The sequence below is a fragment of the Coregonus clupeaformis genome, chromosome 18 (genome assembly GCF_020615455.1).
Source record: "Coregonus clupeaformis isolate EN_2021a chromosome 18, ASM2061545v1, whole genome shotgun sequence".
Taxonomy (NCBI): Eukaryota; Metazoa; Chordata; class Actinopteri; order Salmoniformes; family Salmonidae; genus Coregonus; species Coregonus clupeaformis.
Genome location: NC_059209.1, coordinates 4,128,653 through 4,150,794, shown reverse-complemented (window position 1 = coordinate 4,150,794; position 22,142 = coordinate 4,128,653). Strand labels below are relative to the sequence as shown.

Genomic DNA, 22,142 nt, shown 5'->3' with positions numbered 1-22,142 from the left:
CTTGGTTATGAAGGCAGCATAAATTGATGGAGTAATGCTGCGTTTATAACAGAGTGAGAAGGTGGTAAGTACCCGTTATGACGTCGTAAATACCAGTTGGAATCATTCACATGATTTGAACTCATTGAGAAACTGCAATTGGCTAAAAGCCAACAAGCTGCATCAACCAAATCAAATCAAATCCAATTTTATTTGCCACATGCGCCGAATACAACAGGTGTAGACATTACCGTGAAATGCTTACTTACAGCCCTTAACCAACAATGCATTTATTTCTTAATAAAAAAGTAAAATATAACAACAACAACAAAAAAGTGTTGAGAAAGAATGAGCAGAAGTAAAATAAAATAACAGTAGGGAGGCTATATACAGGGGGGTACCGGTGCAAAGTCAATGTGCGGGGGCACCGGCTAGTTGAGGTAGTTGAGGTAATATGTACATGTGGGTAGAGTTAAAGTGACTATCCATAAATAATTAACAGAGTAGCAGCAGGGTAAAAAGATGGGGTGGTGGTGCAAATAGTCCGGGTAGCCATGATTAGCTGTTCAGGAGTCTTATGGCTTGGGGGTAGAAGCTGTCGAGAAGCCTTTTGGACCTAGACTTGGCGGTAGCAGAGAGAACAGTCTATGACTAGGGTGGCTGGAGTCTTTGATAATTTTGAGGGCCTTCCTCTGACACCGCCTGGTATAGAGGTCCTGGATGGCAGGAAGCTTGGCCCCAGTGATGTACTGGGCAGTACGCACGGAGGCCGAGCAGTTGCCATACCAGGCATACGTAAAAGTATGGATATCATGCTTGTAAACGAATTATAGTGTTACAAAACCATAATAATAGATTGCTTTTTATAAATAATGTTTTGTTGTTGCATTTAACTGCCGAAAATGCTGTTCTGGAGGTCATTTCCTTATTAGGTGACGTCTGAGGTCAGCATGTGGGAGAAGTCTGAGCTCAGGGATGATAGACGAGTTTCCCTCTATTACCAGTTGGGGGGGCATTCAAGAGACATGGTAAATACCACCTTACTACTTGGTTATAAACGCACTATTAGGCGCAGCGCGTGCGGGTTGAACGATTCCGCTTTTTCGGTCGGTGAGGAAATATTCGGGTGAAAGGTTAGGCAACGTTATAACTCACACTCCAGTAACAAAGTCCACAGTTCCTTTCCGGACACTGCGACAGATCGACTACTATATCCAATCCTGAGATCCACCGACAAGGCAACTTTCTCCACTGAAGCAGGTAAAGTATACAGACATTCCACACTTTTCTACCCTAATGTTCCGTGTTTGTTTAGTCCAAATGTTTATCGAATTTACAAGTTCCGCGTTTAGGAGACGTAGGCCTACACTCATTCAGTCGATTTTGTGGTGGGAAATGTGAACACTGCGTAAATACGCGTTTACTAACGGATTTCGTACGAGTGAGGATTCGCTTTAGCTAAAAGTAGGACTCGTCCCAATCCGTTATCTGGCTGCTTGGATGAAATGTTTACCAGCACGCATGTAGCCTACGGGCGGGTTCTTCCGCTCCTCGCATTTTTGTTGTTGTTGCTGAAGTAGGTATATTCAGCATGTTGACACCTGAGAAACATTGAATTAACAACACATATTGATATCAGTTTAGCATTAAGCATAACGCCTATCATAGAGTAGCTTGGTCGTCTGCTTCAAACCAATAATTAAACTTCAACCACAGACACCGACTATAGGAATACGAGTTGGTTGTATGTAGGCTACAGTAGGCATACAAACAGATTTGGGACCAGCCTTGGGTTTTGTAATCTTGTCTGAACAAGTGCATATATTGCATTCCATAAAAGCCAATTAATCACAACTAGATTTCATTCTGAACGGCTGCTTTAGTTCATTGCCGGGGTGTCATTTCTCTGCATGAAGTGGACGCATTCGAGATCAAAGTCGTTACTGCCACCCATATAGCAACCCATAGCAACACTGTTGCAAAGTAGCTGTAATTAAGTTTTCTGAAATCAACAGTGGCAGTGCTTATACAGTGGAGAAAAAAAGTATTTAGTCAGCCACCAATTGTGCAAGTTCTCCCACTTAAAAAGATGAGAGAGGCCTGTAATTTTCATCATAGGGACACGTCAACTATGACAGACAAATTGAGGAAAAAAATCCAGAAAATCACATTGTAGGATTTTTAATGAATTTATTTGCAAATTATGGTGGAAAATAAGTATTTGGTCACCTACAAACAAGCAAGATTTCTGGCTCTCACAGACCTGTAACTTCTTCTTTAAGAGGCTCCTCTGTCCTCCACTCGTTACCTGTATTAATGGCACCTGTTTGAACTTGTTATCAGTATAAAAGACACCTGTCCACAACCTCAAACAGTCACACTCCAAACTCCACTATGGCCAAGACCAAAGAGCTGTCAAAGGACACCAGAAACAAAATTGTAGACCTGCACCAGGCTGGGAAGACTGAATCTGCAATAGGTAAGCAGCTTGGTTTGAAGAAATCAACTGTGGGAGCAATTATTAGGAAATGGAAGACATACAAGACCACTGATAATCTCCCTCGATCTGGGGCTCCACGCAAGATCTCACCCCGTGGGGTCAAAATGATCACAAGAACGGTGAGCAAAAATCTCAGGACCACACGGGGGGACCTAGTGAATGACCTGCAGAGAGCTGGGACCAAAGTAACAAAGCCTACCATCAGTAACACACTACGCCGCCAGGGACTCAAATCCTGCAGTGCCAGATGTGTCCCCCTGCTTAAGCCAGTACATGTCCAGGCCCGTCTGAAGTTTGCTAGAGTGCATTTGGATGATCCAGAAGAGGATTGGGAGAATGTCATATGATCAGATGAAACCAAAATATAACTTTTTGGTAAAAACTCAACTCGTCGTGTTTGGAGGACAAAGAATGCTGAGTTGCATCCAAAGAACACCATACATACTGTGAAGCATGGGGGTGGAAACATCATGCTTTGGGGCTGTTTTTCTGCAAAGGGACCAGGACGACTGATCCGTGTAAAGGAAAGAATGAATGGGGCCATGTATCGTGAGATTTTGAGTGAAAACCTCCTTCCATCAGCAAGAGCATTGAAGATGAAACGTGGCTGGGTCTTTCAGCATGACAATGATCCCAAACACACCGCCCGGGCAACGAAGGAGTGGCTTCGTAAGAAGCATTTCAAGGTCCTGGAGTGGCCTAGCCAGTCTCCAGATCTCAACCCCATAGAAAATCTTTGGAGGGAGTTGAAAGTCTGTGATGCCCAGCGACAGCCCCAAAACATCACTGCTCTAGAGGAGATCTGCATGGAGAAATGGGCCAAAATACCAGCAACAGTGTGTGAAAACCTAGTGAAGACTTACAGAAAACGTTTGACCTGTGTCATTGCCAACAAAGGGTATATAACAAAGTATTGAGGAACTTTTGTTATTGACCACTTACTTATTTTCCACCATAATTTGCAAATACATTCATAAAAAATACCACAATGTGATTTTCTGGATTTTTATTTCTCATTTTGTCTGTCATAGTTGACAAGTACCTATGATGAAAATTACAGGCCTCTCTCATCTTTTTAAGTGGGAGAACTTGCACAATTGGTGGCTGACTAAATACTTTTTTCCCCCACTGTATGTCTATTTCATTCAATTACCAAATACTTTAATGGAAAACATAGATGGCAATAGTTCATCAGCTTTACACCGTGAAATATAGCTAGGTAAGGAATGTATTTTTTGTTGTTTGTTGCAGAAGTAGGTCTATTCCGCATGTTGACGCCTGAGAAACATTGAGTTAACAACACATATTGATATCAGTTTAGCATTAAGCATAACGGCTAGCATAGAATAGCTTGGTCGTCTGCTTCAAACAAGTGCATATATTTGATCTCAAAACCTGAAGAATAGGCCCAGGATAGCTGGACATAGTTCTTCAGTTTTATGCTGCAGTAATCAGCATATTCAGGTAAAGAAGTAGAATCATTTGAATTACACTACCGGTCAAACGTTTTAGAACACTTACCCATTCAAGGGTTTTTCTTTATATTTACTATTTTCTACATTGTAGAATAATAGTGAAGACATCAAAACTATGAAATAACACATATGGAATCATGTAGTAACCAAAAAAGTGTTAAACTAATCAAGATATATTTTATGTTTGAGATTCTTCAAATAGCCACCCTTTGCCTTGATGACAGCTTTGCACACTCTTGGCATTCTCTCAACCAGCTTCACCTGGAATGCTTTTCCAACAGTCTTGAAGGAGTTCCCACATATGCTGAGCACTTGTTGGCTGCTTTTCCTTCACTCTGCGGTCCGACTCATCCCAAACCATCTCAATTTGGTTGAGGTCGGGGGATTGTGGAGGCTAAGTCATCTGATGCAGCACTCCATCACGCCCCTTCTTGGTAAAATAGCCCTTACACAGCCTGGAGGTGTGTTGGGTCATTGTCCTGTTGAAAAACAAAGGATAGTCCCACTAAGCCCAAACCAGATGGGATGGCGTATCGCTGCAGAATGCTGTGGTAGCCATGCTGGTTAAGTGTGCCTTAAATTCTAAATAAATCACAGACAGTGTCACCAGCAAAGCACCCCCATGCCATAACACCTCCTCCTTCATGCTTTACGGTGGGAAATACACATGCAGAGATCATCCGTTCACCCACACTGCGTCTCACAAAGACATGGCGGTTGGAACCAAAAATCTCAAATTTGGACTCCAGACCAAAGGACACATGTCCACTCGTCTAAAGTCCATTGCTTGAGTTTCTTGGCTCAAGCAAGTCTCTTCTTGTTATTGGTGTCCTTTAGTAGTGGTTTCTTTGCAGCAATTCGACCATGAAGGCCTGATTCACACAGTCTCCTCTGAACAGTTGATGTTGAGGTGTGTCAGTTACTTGAACTCTGTGAATAATTTATTTGGACTGCAATTTCTGAGGCTGGTAACACTAATGAACTTATCCTCTGCAGCAGAGGTAACTCTGTGTCTTCCATTCCTGTGGCTGTCCTCATGAGAGGCAGTTTCATCATAGCGCTTGATGGTTTTTGTGACTGCACTTTTTCCGTATTGACTGACCTTCATGTCTTAAAGTAATGATGGACTGTCGTTTCTCTTTGCTTATTTGAGCTGTTTTTGCCATAAAATGGACTTTTACCAAATAAGGCTATCTTCTGTATACCCCCACTATCTTGTCACAACACAACTGATTGGCTCAAATGCATTAAGAAGGAAAGAAATTCCACAAATTAACTTTTAGGAAGGCACATCAGTTAATTGAAATGCATTGACTACCTCATGAAGCTGATTGAGAGAATGCCAAGAGTGTGCAAAGCTGTCATCAAAGCAAAGGGTGGTTATTTGAAGGATCTCAAATATAAAATTTGTTTAACACTTTATTTTGGTTACTACATGATTCCATATGTGTTATTTCATAGTTTTGATGTTTTCACTATTATTCTAAAATGTAGAAAATAGTAAAAAGAAAGAAAAACCCTTGAATTAGTAGGTGTTCTAAAACGTTTGAGCGGTAGTGTACAAGAAGAAAACTTTATTGTCCATTATCTTGCAGTAGAGAATGAAAATGTATATTTGCTCCGAACCCAAAGTAGCTTAATCTGTTTTTATGTCATATCAATAGTTTTCATGACCTGCCCTGAGTAAACATGGGAAACAATAGTTTTCATGACCTGCCCTGAGAAAACATTGGTAAACAATAGTTTTCATGACCTGCCCTGAGTAGACATGGGTAAACAATAGTTTTCATGACCTTCCCTGTGTAAACATAGCTGTGATAGGATGTATTAGGATATGCACAAAGGAATGCAAATATTTACACTGTGATTTCCACCCAAGACACACAACACATGTTCTATATCTCTCTCTCTCTCTCATACACTCAGACCCCTGTCTCCTCCTCCTCCTCTTCCATCCAGCCAGTCTCTACAGATCTACTGCTTTAGACCAGAGGAGCAGAGCACCATGGTTGTGTCCAAGGCCTGGACGTTACGACAGCACTTCCAGGGTTTCCCCAAGGCTAGTGACTTCCATCTGAGGGAGGAGACGCTGCCACAGCCCAGGAATGGACAGGTGAGGATAGGATAGGATAGTCTTTGAAGGGCAATTCCACTACTTTTCTATCTTATTTTTACTATCTGCAGCACAATACCAGTGTCTACATATTTGGAAACAGTGCATTTCTATGTTTTGTAGAAAACATATATAACATTACAAAGTTCTACCCGATGACATCATCAAAAAAAACAACAGTGGTTTTCCAACACAGATTCGCAGTAAAGTGGAGAGCAAGAAAACACCTTACCTCTGGGAAACTCTTTACCTCTGGGAAACTCTTTACCTCTGGGAAACTCTTTACCTCTGGGAAACTCTTTACCTCTGGGAAACTCTTTACCTCTGGGAAACTCTTTGCAGGTTTTGAAAATCACCGTTTTTTAAACTTTTAATCCTACCCTGTGATGTCACAGAGAATATTTGTTTAGGGCCTTCTTATGTTTTTAAGCACAGATCATAGACACACACTTTTTTCATATATGTAGACACTGGATTGATGCTGGAGATATTGAATATGAAGTTGAAAAGTGGCGTAATTACTCTTTAATGTCTCAGAGGGGGAAAATAGTCTTGGACACATAGCCCTACCGGAAATTTCACACAGAATTAACACATCCCTTTTGCAATTCCAACATGTTCCATGGCATGTGAAATGACTTGATAACCTGTGCTTAATACATTTGTACTAGAAACTGGTTATCTGGGCCGAAACAGGGAGGGACTAATCTGAATTTCTCCAATATAAACAATGTGTTTTCTTTGCAAAACGGTAATCACTAATGAATACACCCTTGAACAATTATTCATTTTTGTCAAAAAATATTTTCAGTTGCAAAACGTTTCGCTACGTTGTGCATTAATGAATAGACCCCTGTTTAGGTGCTGTTGGAGGCTGTGTTCCTTAGTGTGGACCCCTACATGAGACCCTACAGCCAGACGAAGATGAAGGAGGGAGACGTGATGATTGGGTCACAAGTTGCCAAGTAAGGAAACATTATGGGGGAGAAGGGCATGTGGACTCAAACACACTATAGACTTACTGACACTCATGTTGACACACTATAGACTCACTGACACTCATGTTGACACACTATAGACTTACTGACACTCATGTTGACACACTAGACGTACTGACACTCATGTTGACACACTATAGACTTACTGACACTCATGTTGACACACTATAGACTTACTGACACTCATGTTGACACACTATAGACTCACTGACACTCATGTTGACACACTATAGACTTACTGACACTCATGTTGACACACTATAGACTTACTGACACTCATGTTGACACACTATAGACTTACTGACACTCATGTTGACACACTATAGACTTACTGACACTCATGTTGACACACTATAGACTCACTGACACTCATGTTGACACACTATAGACTCACTGACACTCATGTTGACACACTATAGACTTACTGACACTCATGTTGACACACTAGACTTACTGACACTCATGTTGACACACTATAGACTTACTGACACTCATGTTGACACACTATAGACTCACTGACACTCATGTTGACACACTATAGACTTACTGACACTCATGTTGACACACTATAGACTCACTGACACTCATGTTGACACACTATAGACTTACTGACACTCATGTTGACACACTAGACTTACTGACACTCATGTTGACACGCTATAGACTCACTGACACTCATGTTGACACACTATAGACTTACTGACACTCATGTTGACACACTATAGACTCACTGACACTCATGTTGACACACTATAGACTCACTGACACTCATGTTGACACACTATAGACTCACTGACACTCATGTTGACACACTATAGACTTACTGACACTCATGTTGACACACTATAGACTTACTGACACTCATGTTGACACACTATAGACTCACTGACACTCATGTTGACACACTATAGACTTACTGACACTCATGTTGACACACTATAGACTCACTGACACTCATGTTGACACACTATAGACTTACTGACACTCATGTTGACACACTATAGACTCACTGACACTCATGTTGACACACTATAGACTCACTGACACTCATGTTGACACACTATAGACTTACTGACACTCATGTTGACACACTATAGACTCACTGACACTCATGTTGACACACTAGACTTACTGACACTCATGTTGACTATATACTTACTGACACTCATGTTGACACACTATAGACTTACTGACACTCATGTTGACACACTATATACTTACTGACACTCATGTTGACTATATACTAACTGACACTCATGTTGACACACTATATAGACTTACTGACACTCATGTTGACACACTATATACTTACTGACACTCATGTTGACTATATACTAACTGACACTCATGTTGACACACTATAGACTTACTGACACTCATGTTGACACACTATAGACTTACTGACACTCATGTTGACACACTATAGACTTACTGACACTCATGTTGACACACTAGACTTACTGACACTCATGTTGACACACTATAGACTCACTGACACTCATGTTGACACACTATAGACTTACTGACACTCATGTTGACACACTATAGACTTACTGACACTCATGTTGACACACTATAGACTTACTGACACTCATGTTGACACACTATAGACTTACTGACACTCATGTTGACACACTATAGACTTACTGACACTCATGTTGACACACTATAGACTCACTGACACTCATGTTGACACACTATAGACTCACTGACACTCATGTTGACACACTATAGACTTACTGACACTCATGTTGACACACTAGACTTACTGACACTCATGTTGACACACTATAGACTTACTGACACTCATGTTGACACACTATAGACTCACTGACACTCATGTTGACACACTATAGACTCACTGACACTCATGTTGACACACTATAGACTCACTGACACTCATGTTGACACACTATAGACTTACTGACACTCATGTTGACACACTAGACTTACTGACACTCATGTTGACACGCTATAGACTCACTGACACTCATGTTGACACACTATAGACTTACTGACACTCATGTTGACACACTATAGACTCACTGACACTCATGTTGACACACTATAGACTCACTGACACTCATGTTGACACACTATAGACTCACTGACACTCATGTTGACACACTATAGACTTACTGACACTCATGTTGACACACTATAGACTTACTGACACTCATGTTGACACACTATAGACTCACTGACACTCATGTTGACACACTATAGACTTACTGACACTCATGTTGACACACTATAGACTCACTGACACTCATGTTGACACACTATAGACTTACTGACACTCATGTTGACACACTATAGACTCACTGACACTCATGTTGACACACTATAGACTCACTGACACTCATGTTGACACACTATAGACTCACTGACACTCATGTTGACACACTATAGACTCACTGACACTCATGTTGACACACTAGACTTACTGACACTCATGTTGACTATATACTTACTGACACTCATGTTGACACACTATAGACTTACTGACACTCATGTTGACACACTATATACTTACTGACACTCATGTTGACTATATACTAACTGACACTCATGTTGACACACTATATAGACTTACTGACACTCATGTTGACACACTATATACTTACTGACACTCATGTTGACTATATACTAACTGACACTCATGTTGACACACTATAGACTTACTGACACTCATGTTGACACACTATAGACTTACTGACACTCATGTTGACACACTATAGACTTACTGACACTCATGTTGACACACTAGACTTACTGACACTCATGTTGACACACTATAGACTCACTGACACTCATGTTGACACACTATAGACTCACTGACACTCATGTTGACACACTATAGACTTACTGACACTCATGTTGACACACTATAGACTTACTGACACTCATGTTGACACACTATAGACTTACTGACACTCATGTTGACACACTATAGACTTACTGACACTCATGTTGACACACTATAGACTCACTGACACTCATGTTGACACACTATAGACTTACTGACACTCATGTTGACACACTATAGACTTACTGACACTCATGTTGACACACTATAGACTTACTGACACTCATGTTGACACACTATAGACTTACTGACACTCATGTTGACACACTATAGACTCACTGACACTCATGTTGACACACTATAGACTCACTGACACTCATGTTGACACACTATAGACTTACTGACACTCATGTTGACACACTAGACTTACTGACACTCATGTTGACACACTATAGACTTACTGACACTCATGTTGACACACTATAGACTCACTGACACTCATGTTGACACACTATAGACTTACTGACACTCATGTTGACACACTATAGACTCACTGACACTCATGTTGACACACTATAGACTTACTGACACTCATGTTGACACACTAGACTTACTGACACTCATGTTGACACGCTATAGACTCACTGACACTCATGTTGACACACTATAGACTTACTGACACTCATGTTGACACACTATAGACTCACTGACACTCATGTTGACACACTATAGACTTACTGACACTCATGTTGACACACTATAGTCTCACTGACACTCATGTTGACACACTATAGACTTACTGACACTCATGTTGACACACTATAGACTCACTGACACTCATGTTGACACACTATAGACTTACTGACACTCATGTTGACACACTATAGACTCACTGACACTCATGTTGACACACTAGACTTACTGACACTCATGTTGACTATATACTTACTGACACTCATGTTGACACACTATAGACTCACTGACACTCATGTTGACACACTATATAGACTTACTGACACTCATGTTGACACACTATATACTTACTGACACTCATGTTGACTATATACTAACTGACACTCATGTTGACACACTATAGACTTACTGACACTCATGTTGACACACTATAGACTTACTGACACTCATGTTGACACACTATAGACTTACTGACACTCATGTTGACACACTAGACTTACTGACACTCATGTTGACACACTATAGACTCACTGACACTCATGTTGACACACTATAGACTCACTGACACTCATGTTGACACACTATAGACTTACTGACACTCATGTTGACACACTATAGACTTACTGACACTCATGTTGACACACTATATACTTACTGACACTCATGTTGACACACTATAGACTTACTGACACTCATGTTGACACACTATATACTAACTGACACTCATGTTGACACACTATAGACTTACTGACACTCATGTTGACACACTATAGACTTACTGACACTCATGTTGACACACTATAGACTTACTGACACTCATGTTGACACACTATAGTCTCACTGACACTCATGTTGACACACTATAGACTTACTGACACTCATGTTGACACACTATAGACTCACTGACACTCATGTTGACACACTATAGACTTACTGACACTCATGTTGACACACTATATACTTACTGACACTCATGTTGACTATATACTTACTGACACTCATGCTGACACACTATAGACTCACTGACACTCATGTTGACACACTATAGACTCACTGACACTCATGTTGACACACTATAGACTTACTGACACTCATGTTGACACACTATAGACTCACTGACACTCATGTTGACACACTTTTTTTATTTTTTTTATTTTTTTTATTTCACCTTTATTTAACCAGGTAAACCAGTTGAGAACAAGTTCTCATTTACAACTGCGACCTGGCCAAGATAAAGCAAAGCAGTGCGATAAAAACAACAACACAGAGTTACATATGGGGTAAAACAAAACAAAAATCAAAAAAATACAACAGAAATACAATTAATATACAGTGTGCAAATTTAGCAAGTTATGGAGGTAAGGCAATAAAATAGTCTATAGTGCAAAATAATTACAATTTAGTATTAACACTGGAATGATGTGCAAGAGATGATGTGCAAATAGAGATACTGGGGTACAGATGAGCAAAATAAATAACAATATAGGGATGAGGTAGTTGGGCGGGCTAATTTCAGATGGGCTGTGTACAGGTGCAGTGATCGGTAAGGTGCTCTGACAACTGATGCTTAAAGTTAGTGAGGGAGATAAGTGTCTCCAGCTTCAGAGATTTTTGCAATTTGTTCCAGTCATTGGCAGCAGAGAACTGGAAGGAATTGCGGCCAAAGGAGGTGTTGGCTTTGGGGATGACCAGTGAGATATACCCGCTGGAGCGCAGACTACGGGTGGGTGTTGCTATGGTGACCAATGAGCTAAGATAAGGCAGGGATTTGCCTAGCAGTGATTTATAGATGGCCTGGAGCCAGTGGGTTTGGCGACGAATATGTAGTGAGGACCAGCCAACAAGAGCGTACAGGTCACAGTGGTGGGTATTATATGGGGCTTTGGAGACAAAACGGATGGCACTGTGATAGACAACATCCAATTTGCTGAGTAGAGTGTTGGAGGCTATTTTGTAAATGACATCGCCGAAGTCAAGGATCGGTAGGATAGTCAGTTTTACGAGGGCATGTTTGGCAGCATGAGTGAAGGAGGCTTTGTTGCGAAATAGGAAACCGATTCTAGATTTAACTTTGGATTGGAGATTCTTAATGTGAGTCTGGAAGGAGAGTTTACAGTCTAACCAGACACCTAGATATTTGTAGTTGTCCACGTACTCTAGGTCAGACCCGTCTAGAGTAGTGATTCTAGTCGGGTGGGCGGGTGCAAGCAGCGTTCGGTTGAAGAGCATGCATTTAGTTTTACTAGTGTTTAAGAGCAGTTGGAGGCTACTGAAGGAGTGTTGTATGGAATTGAAGCTCGTACTTACTGACACTCATGTTGACACACTATAGTCTCACTGACACTCATGTTGACACACTATAGACTTACTGACACTCATGTTGACACACTATAGACTCACTGACACTCATGTTGACACACTATAGACTCACTGACACTCATGTTGACACACTATATACTTACTGACACTCATGTTGACACACTATAGACTTACTGACACTCATGTTGACACACTATAGACTCACTGACACTCATGTTGACACACTATAGACTTACTGACACTCATGTTGACACACTATAGACTTACTGACACTCATGTTGACACACTATAGAGTCACTGACACTCATGTTGACACACTATAGACTTACTGACACTCATGTTGACACACTATAGACTTACTGACACTCATGTTGACAAACTATATACTTACTGACACTCATGTTGACACACTATAGACTCACTGACACTCATGTTGACACACTATAGACTTACTGACACTCATGTTGACACACTATAGACTCACTGACACTCATGTTGACACACTATAGACTTACTGACACTCATGTTGACACACTATAGACTCACTGACACTCATGTTGACACACTATATACTTACTGACACTCATGTTGACACACTATATACTTACTGACACTCATGTTGACACACTATAGACTCACTGACACTCATGTTGACACACTATAGACTTACTGACACTCATGTTGACACACTATAGACTTACTGACACTCATGTTAATAATAATAATAATATGCCATTTAGCAGACACTTTTATCCAAAGCGACTTACAGTCAAGCGTGCATACATTTTTGTGTATGGGTGGTCCCGGGGATCGAACCCACTACCTTGGCGTTACAAGCGCCGTGCTCTACCAGCTGAGCTACAGAGGACCACACTATAGACTTACTGACACTCATGTTGACACACTAGACTTACTGACACTCATGTTGACACACTATAGACTCACTGACACTCATGTTGACACACTATAGACTCACTGACACTCATGTTGACACACTATAGACTCACTGACACTCATGTTGACATACTATAGACTTACTGACACATGCTTTCACACACTCACCTCTTGCTCTCTGTCTCTCTCTCTCCACCTCTCTCTCTCTATCCCTCCCTCACTCCCTCCCTCCCTCCAGGGTGATCCAGAGCTGTAACCCCAGCTTCCCGGTGGGCTGCCATGTGGTCAGTGATTGTGGATGGAGGAGTCACTGGGTGTGTGATGTGGCAGAGCTGACCCCTGTGCTGCCCGACTGGCCCCAGGATATCCCCCTCTCCCTGGCCCTGGGGGCCATCGGCATGCCTGGGTAGGATGGAACTCTCTCTCTCTCTCTCTCTCTCTCTCTCTCTCTCTCTCTCTCTCTCTCTCTCTCTCTCTCTCTCTCTCTCTCTCTCTCTCTCTCTCTCTCTCTCTCTCTCTCTCTCTCTCTCTCTCTCTCTCTCTCTCTCTCTCTCTCTCTCTCTCTCTCTCTCTCTCTCTCTCTCTCTCTCTCTCTCTCTGTGTGTGGTTGAGAGGTGTGAGAGACATAGTGGTGATGAGGGTGAAGAAGATGGTGATGATGATGATATCTCTCTACAGTCTGACAGCTCTGTATGGGCTAGAGGAGGTGTGATGATATCTCTCTACAGTCTGACAGCTCTGTATGGACTAGAGGAGGTGTGGTGATGATATCTCTCTACAGTCTGACAGCTCTGTATGGACTAGAGGAGGTGTGATGATATCTCTCTATAGTCTGACAGCTCTGTATGGACTAGAGGAGGTGTGATGATATCTCTCTACAGTCTGACAGCTCTGTATGGACTAGAGGAGGTGTGATGATATCTCTCTACAGTCTGACAGCTCTGTATGGACTAGAGGAGGTGTGGTGATGATGATATCTCTCTACAGTCTGACAGCTCTGTATGGACTAGAGGAGGTGTGATGATATCTCTCTACAGTCTGACAGCTCTGTATGGACTAGAGGAGGTGTGGTGATGATATCTCTCTATAGTCTGACAGCTCTGTATGGACTAGAGGAGGTGTGGTGATGATGATATCTCTCTACAGTCTGACAGCTCTGTATGGACTAGAGGAGGTGTGATGATATCTCTCTACAGTCTGACAGCTCTGTATGGACTAGAGGAGGTGTGATGATATCTCTCTACAGTCTGACAGCTCTGTATGGACTAGAGGAGGTGTGATGATATCTCTCTACAGTCTGACAGCTCTGTATGGACTAGAGGAGGTGTGATGATATCTCTCTATAGTCTGACAGCTCTGTATGGACTAGAGGAGGTGTGATGATATCTCTCTACAGTCTGACAGCTCTGTATGGACTAGAGGAGGTGTGATGATATCTCTCTACAGTCTGACAGCTCTGTATGGACTAGAGGAGGTGTGTTGATATCTCTCTACAGTCTGACAGCCCTGTATGGACTAGAGGAGGTGTGATGATATCTCTCTACAGTCTGACAGCTCTGTATGGAATAGAGGAGGTGTGATGATATCTCTCTATAGTCTGACAGCCCTGTATGGACTAGAGGAGGTGTGATGATATCTCTCTATAGTCTGACAGCTCTGTATGGACTAGAGGAGGTGTGATGATATCTCTCTATAGTCTGACAGCTCTGTATGGGCTAGAGGAGGTGTGATGATATCTCTCTACAGTCTGACAGCTCTGTATGGGCTAGAGGAGGTGTGGTGATATCTCTCTACAGTCTGACAGCTCTGTATGGACTAGAGGAGGTGTAATGATATCTCTCTACAGTCTGACAGCTCTGTATGGACTAGAGGAGGTGTGGTGATGATATCTCTCTACAGTCTGACAGCTCTGTATGGACTAGAGGAGGTGTGGTGATGATATCTCTCTACAGTCTGACAGCTCTGTATGGACTAGAGGAGGTGTGATGATATCTCTCTACAGTCTGACAGCTCTGTATGGACTAGAGGAGTTGTGATGATATCTCTCTACAGTCTGACAGCCCTGTATGGACTAGAGGAGGTGTGATGATATCTCTCTATAGTCTGACAGCTCTGTATGGACTAGAGGAGGTGTGATGATATCTCTACAGTCTGACAGCTCTGTATGGACTAGAGGAGGTGTGGTGATGATATCTCTATATAGTCTGACAGCTCTGTATGGACTAGTGGAGGTTTGATGATGATGATATCTCTCTATAGTCTGACAGCTCTGTATGGACTAGTGGAGGTTTGATGATGATGATATCTCTCTATAGTCTGACAGCTCTGTATGGACTAGAGGAGGTGTGGTGATGATATCTCTCTACAGTCTGACAGCTCTGTATGGACTAGAGGAGGTGTGGTGATGATATCTCTCTACAGTCTGACAGCTCTGTATGGACTAGAGGAGGTGTGATGATATCTCTCTACAGTCTGACAGCTCTGTATGGACTAGAGGAGGTGTGGTGATATCTCTCTATAGTCTGACAGCTCTGTATGGACTAGAGGAGGTGTGGTGATGATATCTCTCTACAGTCTGACAGCTCTGTATGGACTAGAGGAGGTGTGGTGATGATATCTCTCTACAGTCTGACAGCTCTGTATGGACTAGAGGAGGTGTGGTGATATCTCTCTATAGTCTGACAGCTCTGTATGGACTAGAGGAGGTGTGATGATATCTCTCTACAGTCTGACAGCTCTGTATGGACTAGAGGAGGTGTGATGATATCTCTCTACAGTCTGACAGCTCTGTATGGACTAGAGGAGGTGTGTTGATATCTCTCTACAGTCTGACAGCTCTGTATGGACTAGAGGAGGTGTGATGATATCTCTCTACAGTCTGACAGCTCTGTATGGACTAGAGGAGGTGTGATGATATCTCTCTACAGTCTGACAGCTCTGTATGGACTAGAGGAGGTGTGGTGATGATATCTCTCTATAGTCTGACAGCTCTGTATGGACTAGAGGAGGTGTGGTGATGATGATATCTCTCTACAGTCTGACAGCTCTGTATGGACTAGAGGAGGTGTGATGATATCTCTCTACAGTCTGACAGCTCTGTATGGACTAGAGGAGGTGTGATGATATCTCTACAGTCTGACAGCTCTGTATGGACTAGAGGAGGTGTGATGATATCTCTCTACAGTCTGACAGCTCTGTATGGACTAGAGGAGGTGTAATGATATCTCTCTACAGTCTGACAGCTCTGTATGGACTAGAGGAGGTGTGTGAGATAAAGGAGGGGGAGACTCTTCTGGTGAACGCTGCAGCAGGGGCCGTGGGCTCAGTGGTGGGACAGATCGCCAAGATCAAGGTACAACATTCCCCCAACGTTCCCACAGCGTTCCCACAACGTCTCCACAGTGTTAGTTACTTCCAAGTTGTGTTCTATATTCCATGTGCCTCTGTGAGTTATCAGTGACTTTCATAATGTATAATGAGTCTGTGTGTGTGTGTGTGTGTGTCCTCAGGGCTGTACAGTGGTGGGCTGTGCGGGGACAGATACCAAGCTGTCCTATCTAAAGGAGCTGGGTTTTGACCAGGTCTTCAACTACAAGACTGTCACCTCTCTGGAGAACTCACTCAGGGAGGCCGCGCCACACGGATACGACTGCTACTTTGAGAACGTGAGGCCGCTGCACCACTCACACACACAGACGCACTCTTTGTCTGTGTGTGTGTGTGTGCACATGCGTGTGTGTGCGTGTGTGTATCGAAGTCCAATCTCTTTCTCTCTCTCTCTCTCTGTCCAGGTTGGTGGGAAGTTCTCCAGTGTAGTGATGCCTCAGATGAGAGAGTATGGCAGAATAGCTGTGTGTGGAAGCATCTCAATGTACAACGACACCACACCACAGACAGGTATACTGTCCACACCACAGACAGGTATACTGTCCACACCACAGACAGGTATACTGTCCACACCACAGACAGGTATACTGTCTACACCACAGACAGGTATACTGTCCACACCACAGACAGGTACACTGTCCACACCACAGACAGGTATACTGTCCACACCACAGACAGGTATACTGTCCACACCACAGACAGGTATACTGTCCACACCACAGACAGGTATACTGTCCACACCACATACAGGTATGCTGTCCACACCACAGACAGGTGTACTGTCCACACCACAGACAGGTATACTGTCCACACCACAGACAGGTATACTGTCCACACCACAGACAGGTATACTGTCTACACCACAGACAGGTATACTGTCCACACCACAGACAGGTATACTGTCCACACCACAGACAGGTATACTGTCCACACCACAGACAGGTATACTGTCCACACCACAGACAGGTATACTGTCCACACCACAGACAGGTATACTGTCCACACCACAGACAGGTATACTGTCCACACCACAGACAGGTATACTGTCCACACCACAGACAGGTATACTGTCCACACCACAGACAGGTATACTGTCCACACCACAGACAGGTACACTGTCCACACCACAGACAGGTACACTGTCCACACCACAGACAGGTACACTGTCCACACCACAGACAGGTACACTGTCCACACCACAGACAGGTATACTGTCCACACCACAGACAGGTACACTGTCCACACCACAGACAGGTACACTGTCCACACCACAGTCAGGTACACTGTCCACACCACAGACAGGTACACTGTCCACACCACAGACAGGTACACTGTCCACACCACAGACAGGTACACTGTCCACACCACAGACAGGTACACTGTCCACACCACAGACAGGTACACTGTCCACACCACAGACAGGTACACTGTCCACACCACAGACAGGTATACTGTCCACACCACAGACAGGTATACTGTCCACACCACAGACAGGTATACTGTCCACACCTTAGACAGGTATACTGTCCACACCACAGACAGGTATACTGTACACACCACAGACAGGTATACTGTCCACACCACAGACAGGTATACTGTCCACACCACAGACAGGTACACTGTCCACACCACAGACAGGTACACTGTCCACACCACAGACAGGTATACTGTCCACACCACAGACAGGTATACTGTCCACACCACAGACAGGTATACTGTCCACACCACAGACAGGTATACTGTCCACACCACAGACAGGTATACTGTCCACACCACAGACAGGTATACTGTCCACACCACAGACAGGTATACTGTCCACACCACAGACAGGTATACTGTCCACACCACAGACAGGTATACTGTCCACACCACAGACAGGTATACTGTCCACACCACAGACAGGTATACTGTCCACACCACAGACAGGTATACTGTCCACACCACAGACAGGTACACTGTCCACACCACAGACAGGTACACTGTCCACACCACAGACAGGTATACTGTCCACACCACAGACAGGTATACTGTCCACACCACAGACAGGTATACTGTCCACACCACAGACAGGTATACTGTCCACACCACAGACAGGTATACTGTCCACACCACAGACAGGTATACTGTCCACACCACAGACAGGTATACTGTCTACACCACAGACAGGTATACTGTCCACACCACAGACAGGTATACTGTCCACACCACAGACAGGTATACTGTCCACACCACAGACAGGTACACTGTCCACACCACAGACAGGTACACTGTCCACACCACAGACAGGTACACTGTCCACACCACAGACAGGTATACTGTCCACACCACAGACAGGTACACTGTCCACACCACAGACAGGTACACTGTCCACACCACAGTCAGGTACACTGTCCACACCACAGACATATAACACTGTCCACACCACAGACAGGTACACTGTCCACACCACAGACAGGTACACTGTCCACACCACAGACAGGTACACTGTCCACACCACAGACAGGTACACTGTCCACACCACAGACAGGTACACTGTCCACACCACAGACAGGTACACTGTCCACACCACAGACAGGTACACTGTCCACACCACAGACAGGTATACTGTCCACACCACAGACAGGTATACTGTCCACACCACAGACAGGTATACTGTCCACACCACAGACAGGTATACTGTACACACCACAGACAGGTATACTGTACACACCACAGACAGGTATACTGTCCACACCACAGACAGGTATACTGTCCACACCACAGACAGGTACACTGTCCACACCACAGACAGGTACACTGTCCACACCACAGACAGGTATACTGTCCACACCACAGACAGGTATACTGTCCACACCACAGACAGGTATACTGTCCACACCACAGACAGGTATACTGTCCACACCACAGACAGGTATACTGTCCACACCACAGACAGGTATACTGTCCACACCACAGACAGGTATACTGTCCACACCACAGACAGGTATACTGTCCACACCACAGACAGGTATACTGTCCACACCACAGACAGGTATACTGTCCACACCACAGACAGGTACACTGTCCACACCACAGACAGGTACACTGTCCACACCACAGACAGGTATACTGTCCACACCACAGACAGGTATACTGTCCACACCACAGACAGGTATACTGTCCACACCACAGACAGGTATACTGTCCACACCACAGACAGGTATACTGTCCACACCACAGACAGGTATACTGTCTACACCACAGACAGGTATACTGTCCACACCACAGACAGGTATACTGTCCACACCACAGACAGGTATACTGTCCACACCACAGACAGGTATTTTTTTATTAGCCAGGGCCCTATGTCCACTCCCATATGATCTTACTATATCTGCATCTGTGTAACTGGATCCGTATATCTGTATATGTTAATATATAGGCTACTGTATGTGTTTCTATTACAGGGCCGTATGTCCACTCCCATATGATCTTCAAGCAGCTGAGGATGGAGGGCTTCCTGTGTGGTCGCTGGAAACACAAACACCAGCAGTCACTGAGGAGGCTGATGGCCTGGATGACTGAGGTACTGGGAGAGGGTTCTACTAGCAGGGTTCTACTACTTTTGTTCTATTACCAGGGTTCTATTACCAGTGTTCTATTACCAGTGTTCTATTACCAGTGTTCTATTACCAGTGTTCTATTACCAGTGTTCTATTACCAGTGTTCTATTACCAGTGTTATATTACCTGTGTTCTATTACCAGTGTTGTATTACCAGTGTTCTACTACCAATGTTCTATTACCAGTGTTCTATTACCAGTGTTCTATTACCAGTGTTCTATTACCAGTGTTATATTACCAGTGTTCTATTACCAGTGTTCTATTACCAGTGTTCTATTACCAGTGTTATGGACGTTCAGGATACAATAGAAACCCATCCAGTAAAGATTCCTTCTGAAGGTAGTTTTGTTGAGTCATGTGAATCCATGAAAACTGTTGCCAAACACTGTGTAAGCCTGATGATGATGATGAGGAAGAATATGACAGTGATGACGGCGGTGATGATGATGATGACGAGGATGATGATGGTGATGACAGTAATGATGACGCTGATGACGAGGAAGAGAATAAAATGTTTGTGTTGATCCTTCAGGGCAAGCTGCGATGCAATGAACACATCACCAGTGGTTTCAACAACATGCCTGCTGCCTTCATGGGCATGCTACAGGGAGACAACATCGGCAAGGCTGTGGTCAAGGTGTGAAGATGTCACAATCACAACAACATTACACTCCTCCAGAACATCTGGCTAAAGCATTCCAGAACACTCAACTTCATACACACTCCAGGTTCTAGATCCGGAATCTGTTTGTACTCAACATTCCAGAATCCTTCCTGAATACCACACTCTAATGTTCTGGTCCATGTTTATCCATAGACACGTTCAACAGACAGCAAGACAGGTTTAGGTCCAGTGTAATTCAACAGACAGCTAGACAGGTGTTGGTCCAGTGTAATTCAACAGACAGCTAGACAGGTTTAGGTCCAGTGTAATTCAACAGACAGCTAGACAGGTTTTGGTCCAGTGTAATTCAACAGACAGACAGGCTTTGTTCCAGTGTGATGCTATTAACTAAATAAACATGTCTTCACAATACAATGTTTATAATATATCAAGCCTACTGATCATTACTTTTTCTATACCAATAACATAAGATTTGACTAATTACCAGACAGTCCCCATAACCTGGTCTATACTGAGTTTATACTGTAGTGACCTTAACCCAACACCTAGCAACACCATAACCTGGTCTATACTGAGTTTATACTGTAGTGACCTTAACCCAACACCTAGCAACATCATAACCTGGTCTATACTGAGGTAATACTGTAGTGACCTCAACCCAACACCTAGCAACCTCATAACCTGGTATATTCTGAGTTTATACTGTAGTGACCTTAACCCAACACCTCGCAACCTCATAACCTGGTCT

At 43.4% G+C, this 22,142-nt stretch overlaps 1 protein-coding gene across 2 annotated transcripts; it reads left to right on the top strand.

Moving 5' to 3' along the window:
• Positions 1-1,006: 1,006 nt before the first annotated feature.
• LOC121587224 (prostaglandin reductase 1) lies at positions 1,007-21,821 on the top strand. Of its 2 annotated transcripts, none has more exons than XM_041904143.2 (9): positions 1,007-1,239; positions 5,914-6,067; positions 6,929-7,032; positions 14,019-14,186; positions 17,015-17,132; positions 17,290-17,445; positions 17,572-17,677; positions 20,614-20,732; positions 21,302-21,821. In XM_041904143.2, the coding sequence occupies exons 2-9, from the start codon at positions 5,960-5,962 to the stop codon at positions 21,410-21,412; spliced, it is 990 nt and encodes a 329-aa protein (XP_041760077.1). In that variant the 5' UTR covers positions 1,007-1,239; positions 5,914-5,959; the 3' UTR covers positions 21,413-21,821. The 2 variants fall into 2 exon arrangements, with proteins under 2 accessions (XP_041760077.1, XP_041760076.1); XM_041904142.2 differs by having other exon boundaries at positions 5,881-6,067.
• Positions 21,822-22,142: the final 321 nt, after the last annotated feature.

Excerpts from the sequence above, each read along its gene's own strand:
- LOC121587224 (XM_041904143.2), top strand. The coding sequence starts at position 5,960 with ATGGTTGTGTCCAAGGCCTGGACGTTACGACAGCACTTCCAGGGTTTC. Across the intron at positions 17,133-17,289 it reads GACAGATCGCCAAGATCAAG|GGCTGTACAGTGGTGGGCTG; the intron begins GTACAACATTCC and ends GTGTGTCCTCAG. Across the intron at positions 20,733-21,301 it reads TGATGGCCTGGATGACTGAG|GGCAAGCTGCGATGCAATGA; the intron begins GTACTGGGAGAG and ends TTGATCCTTCAG.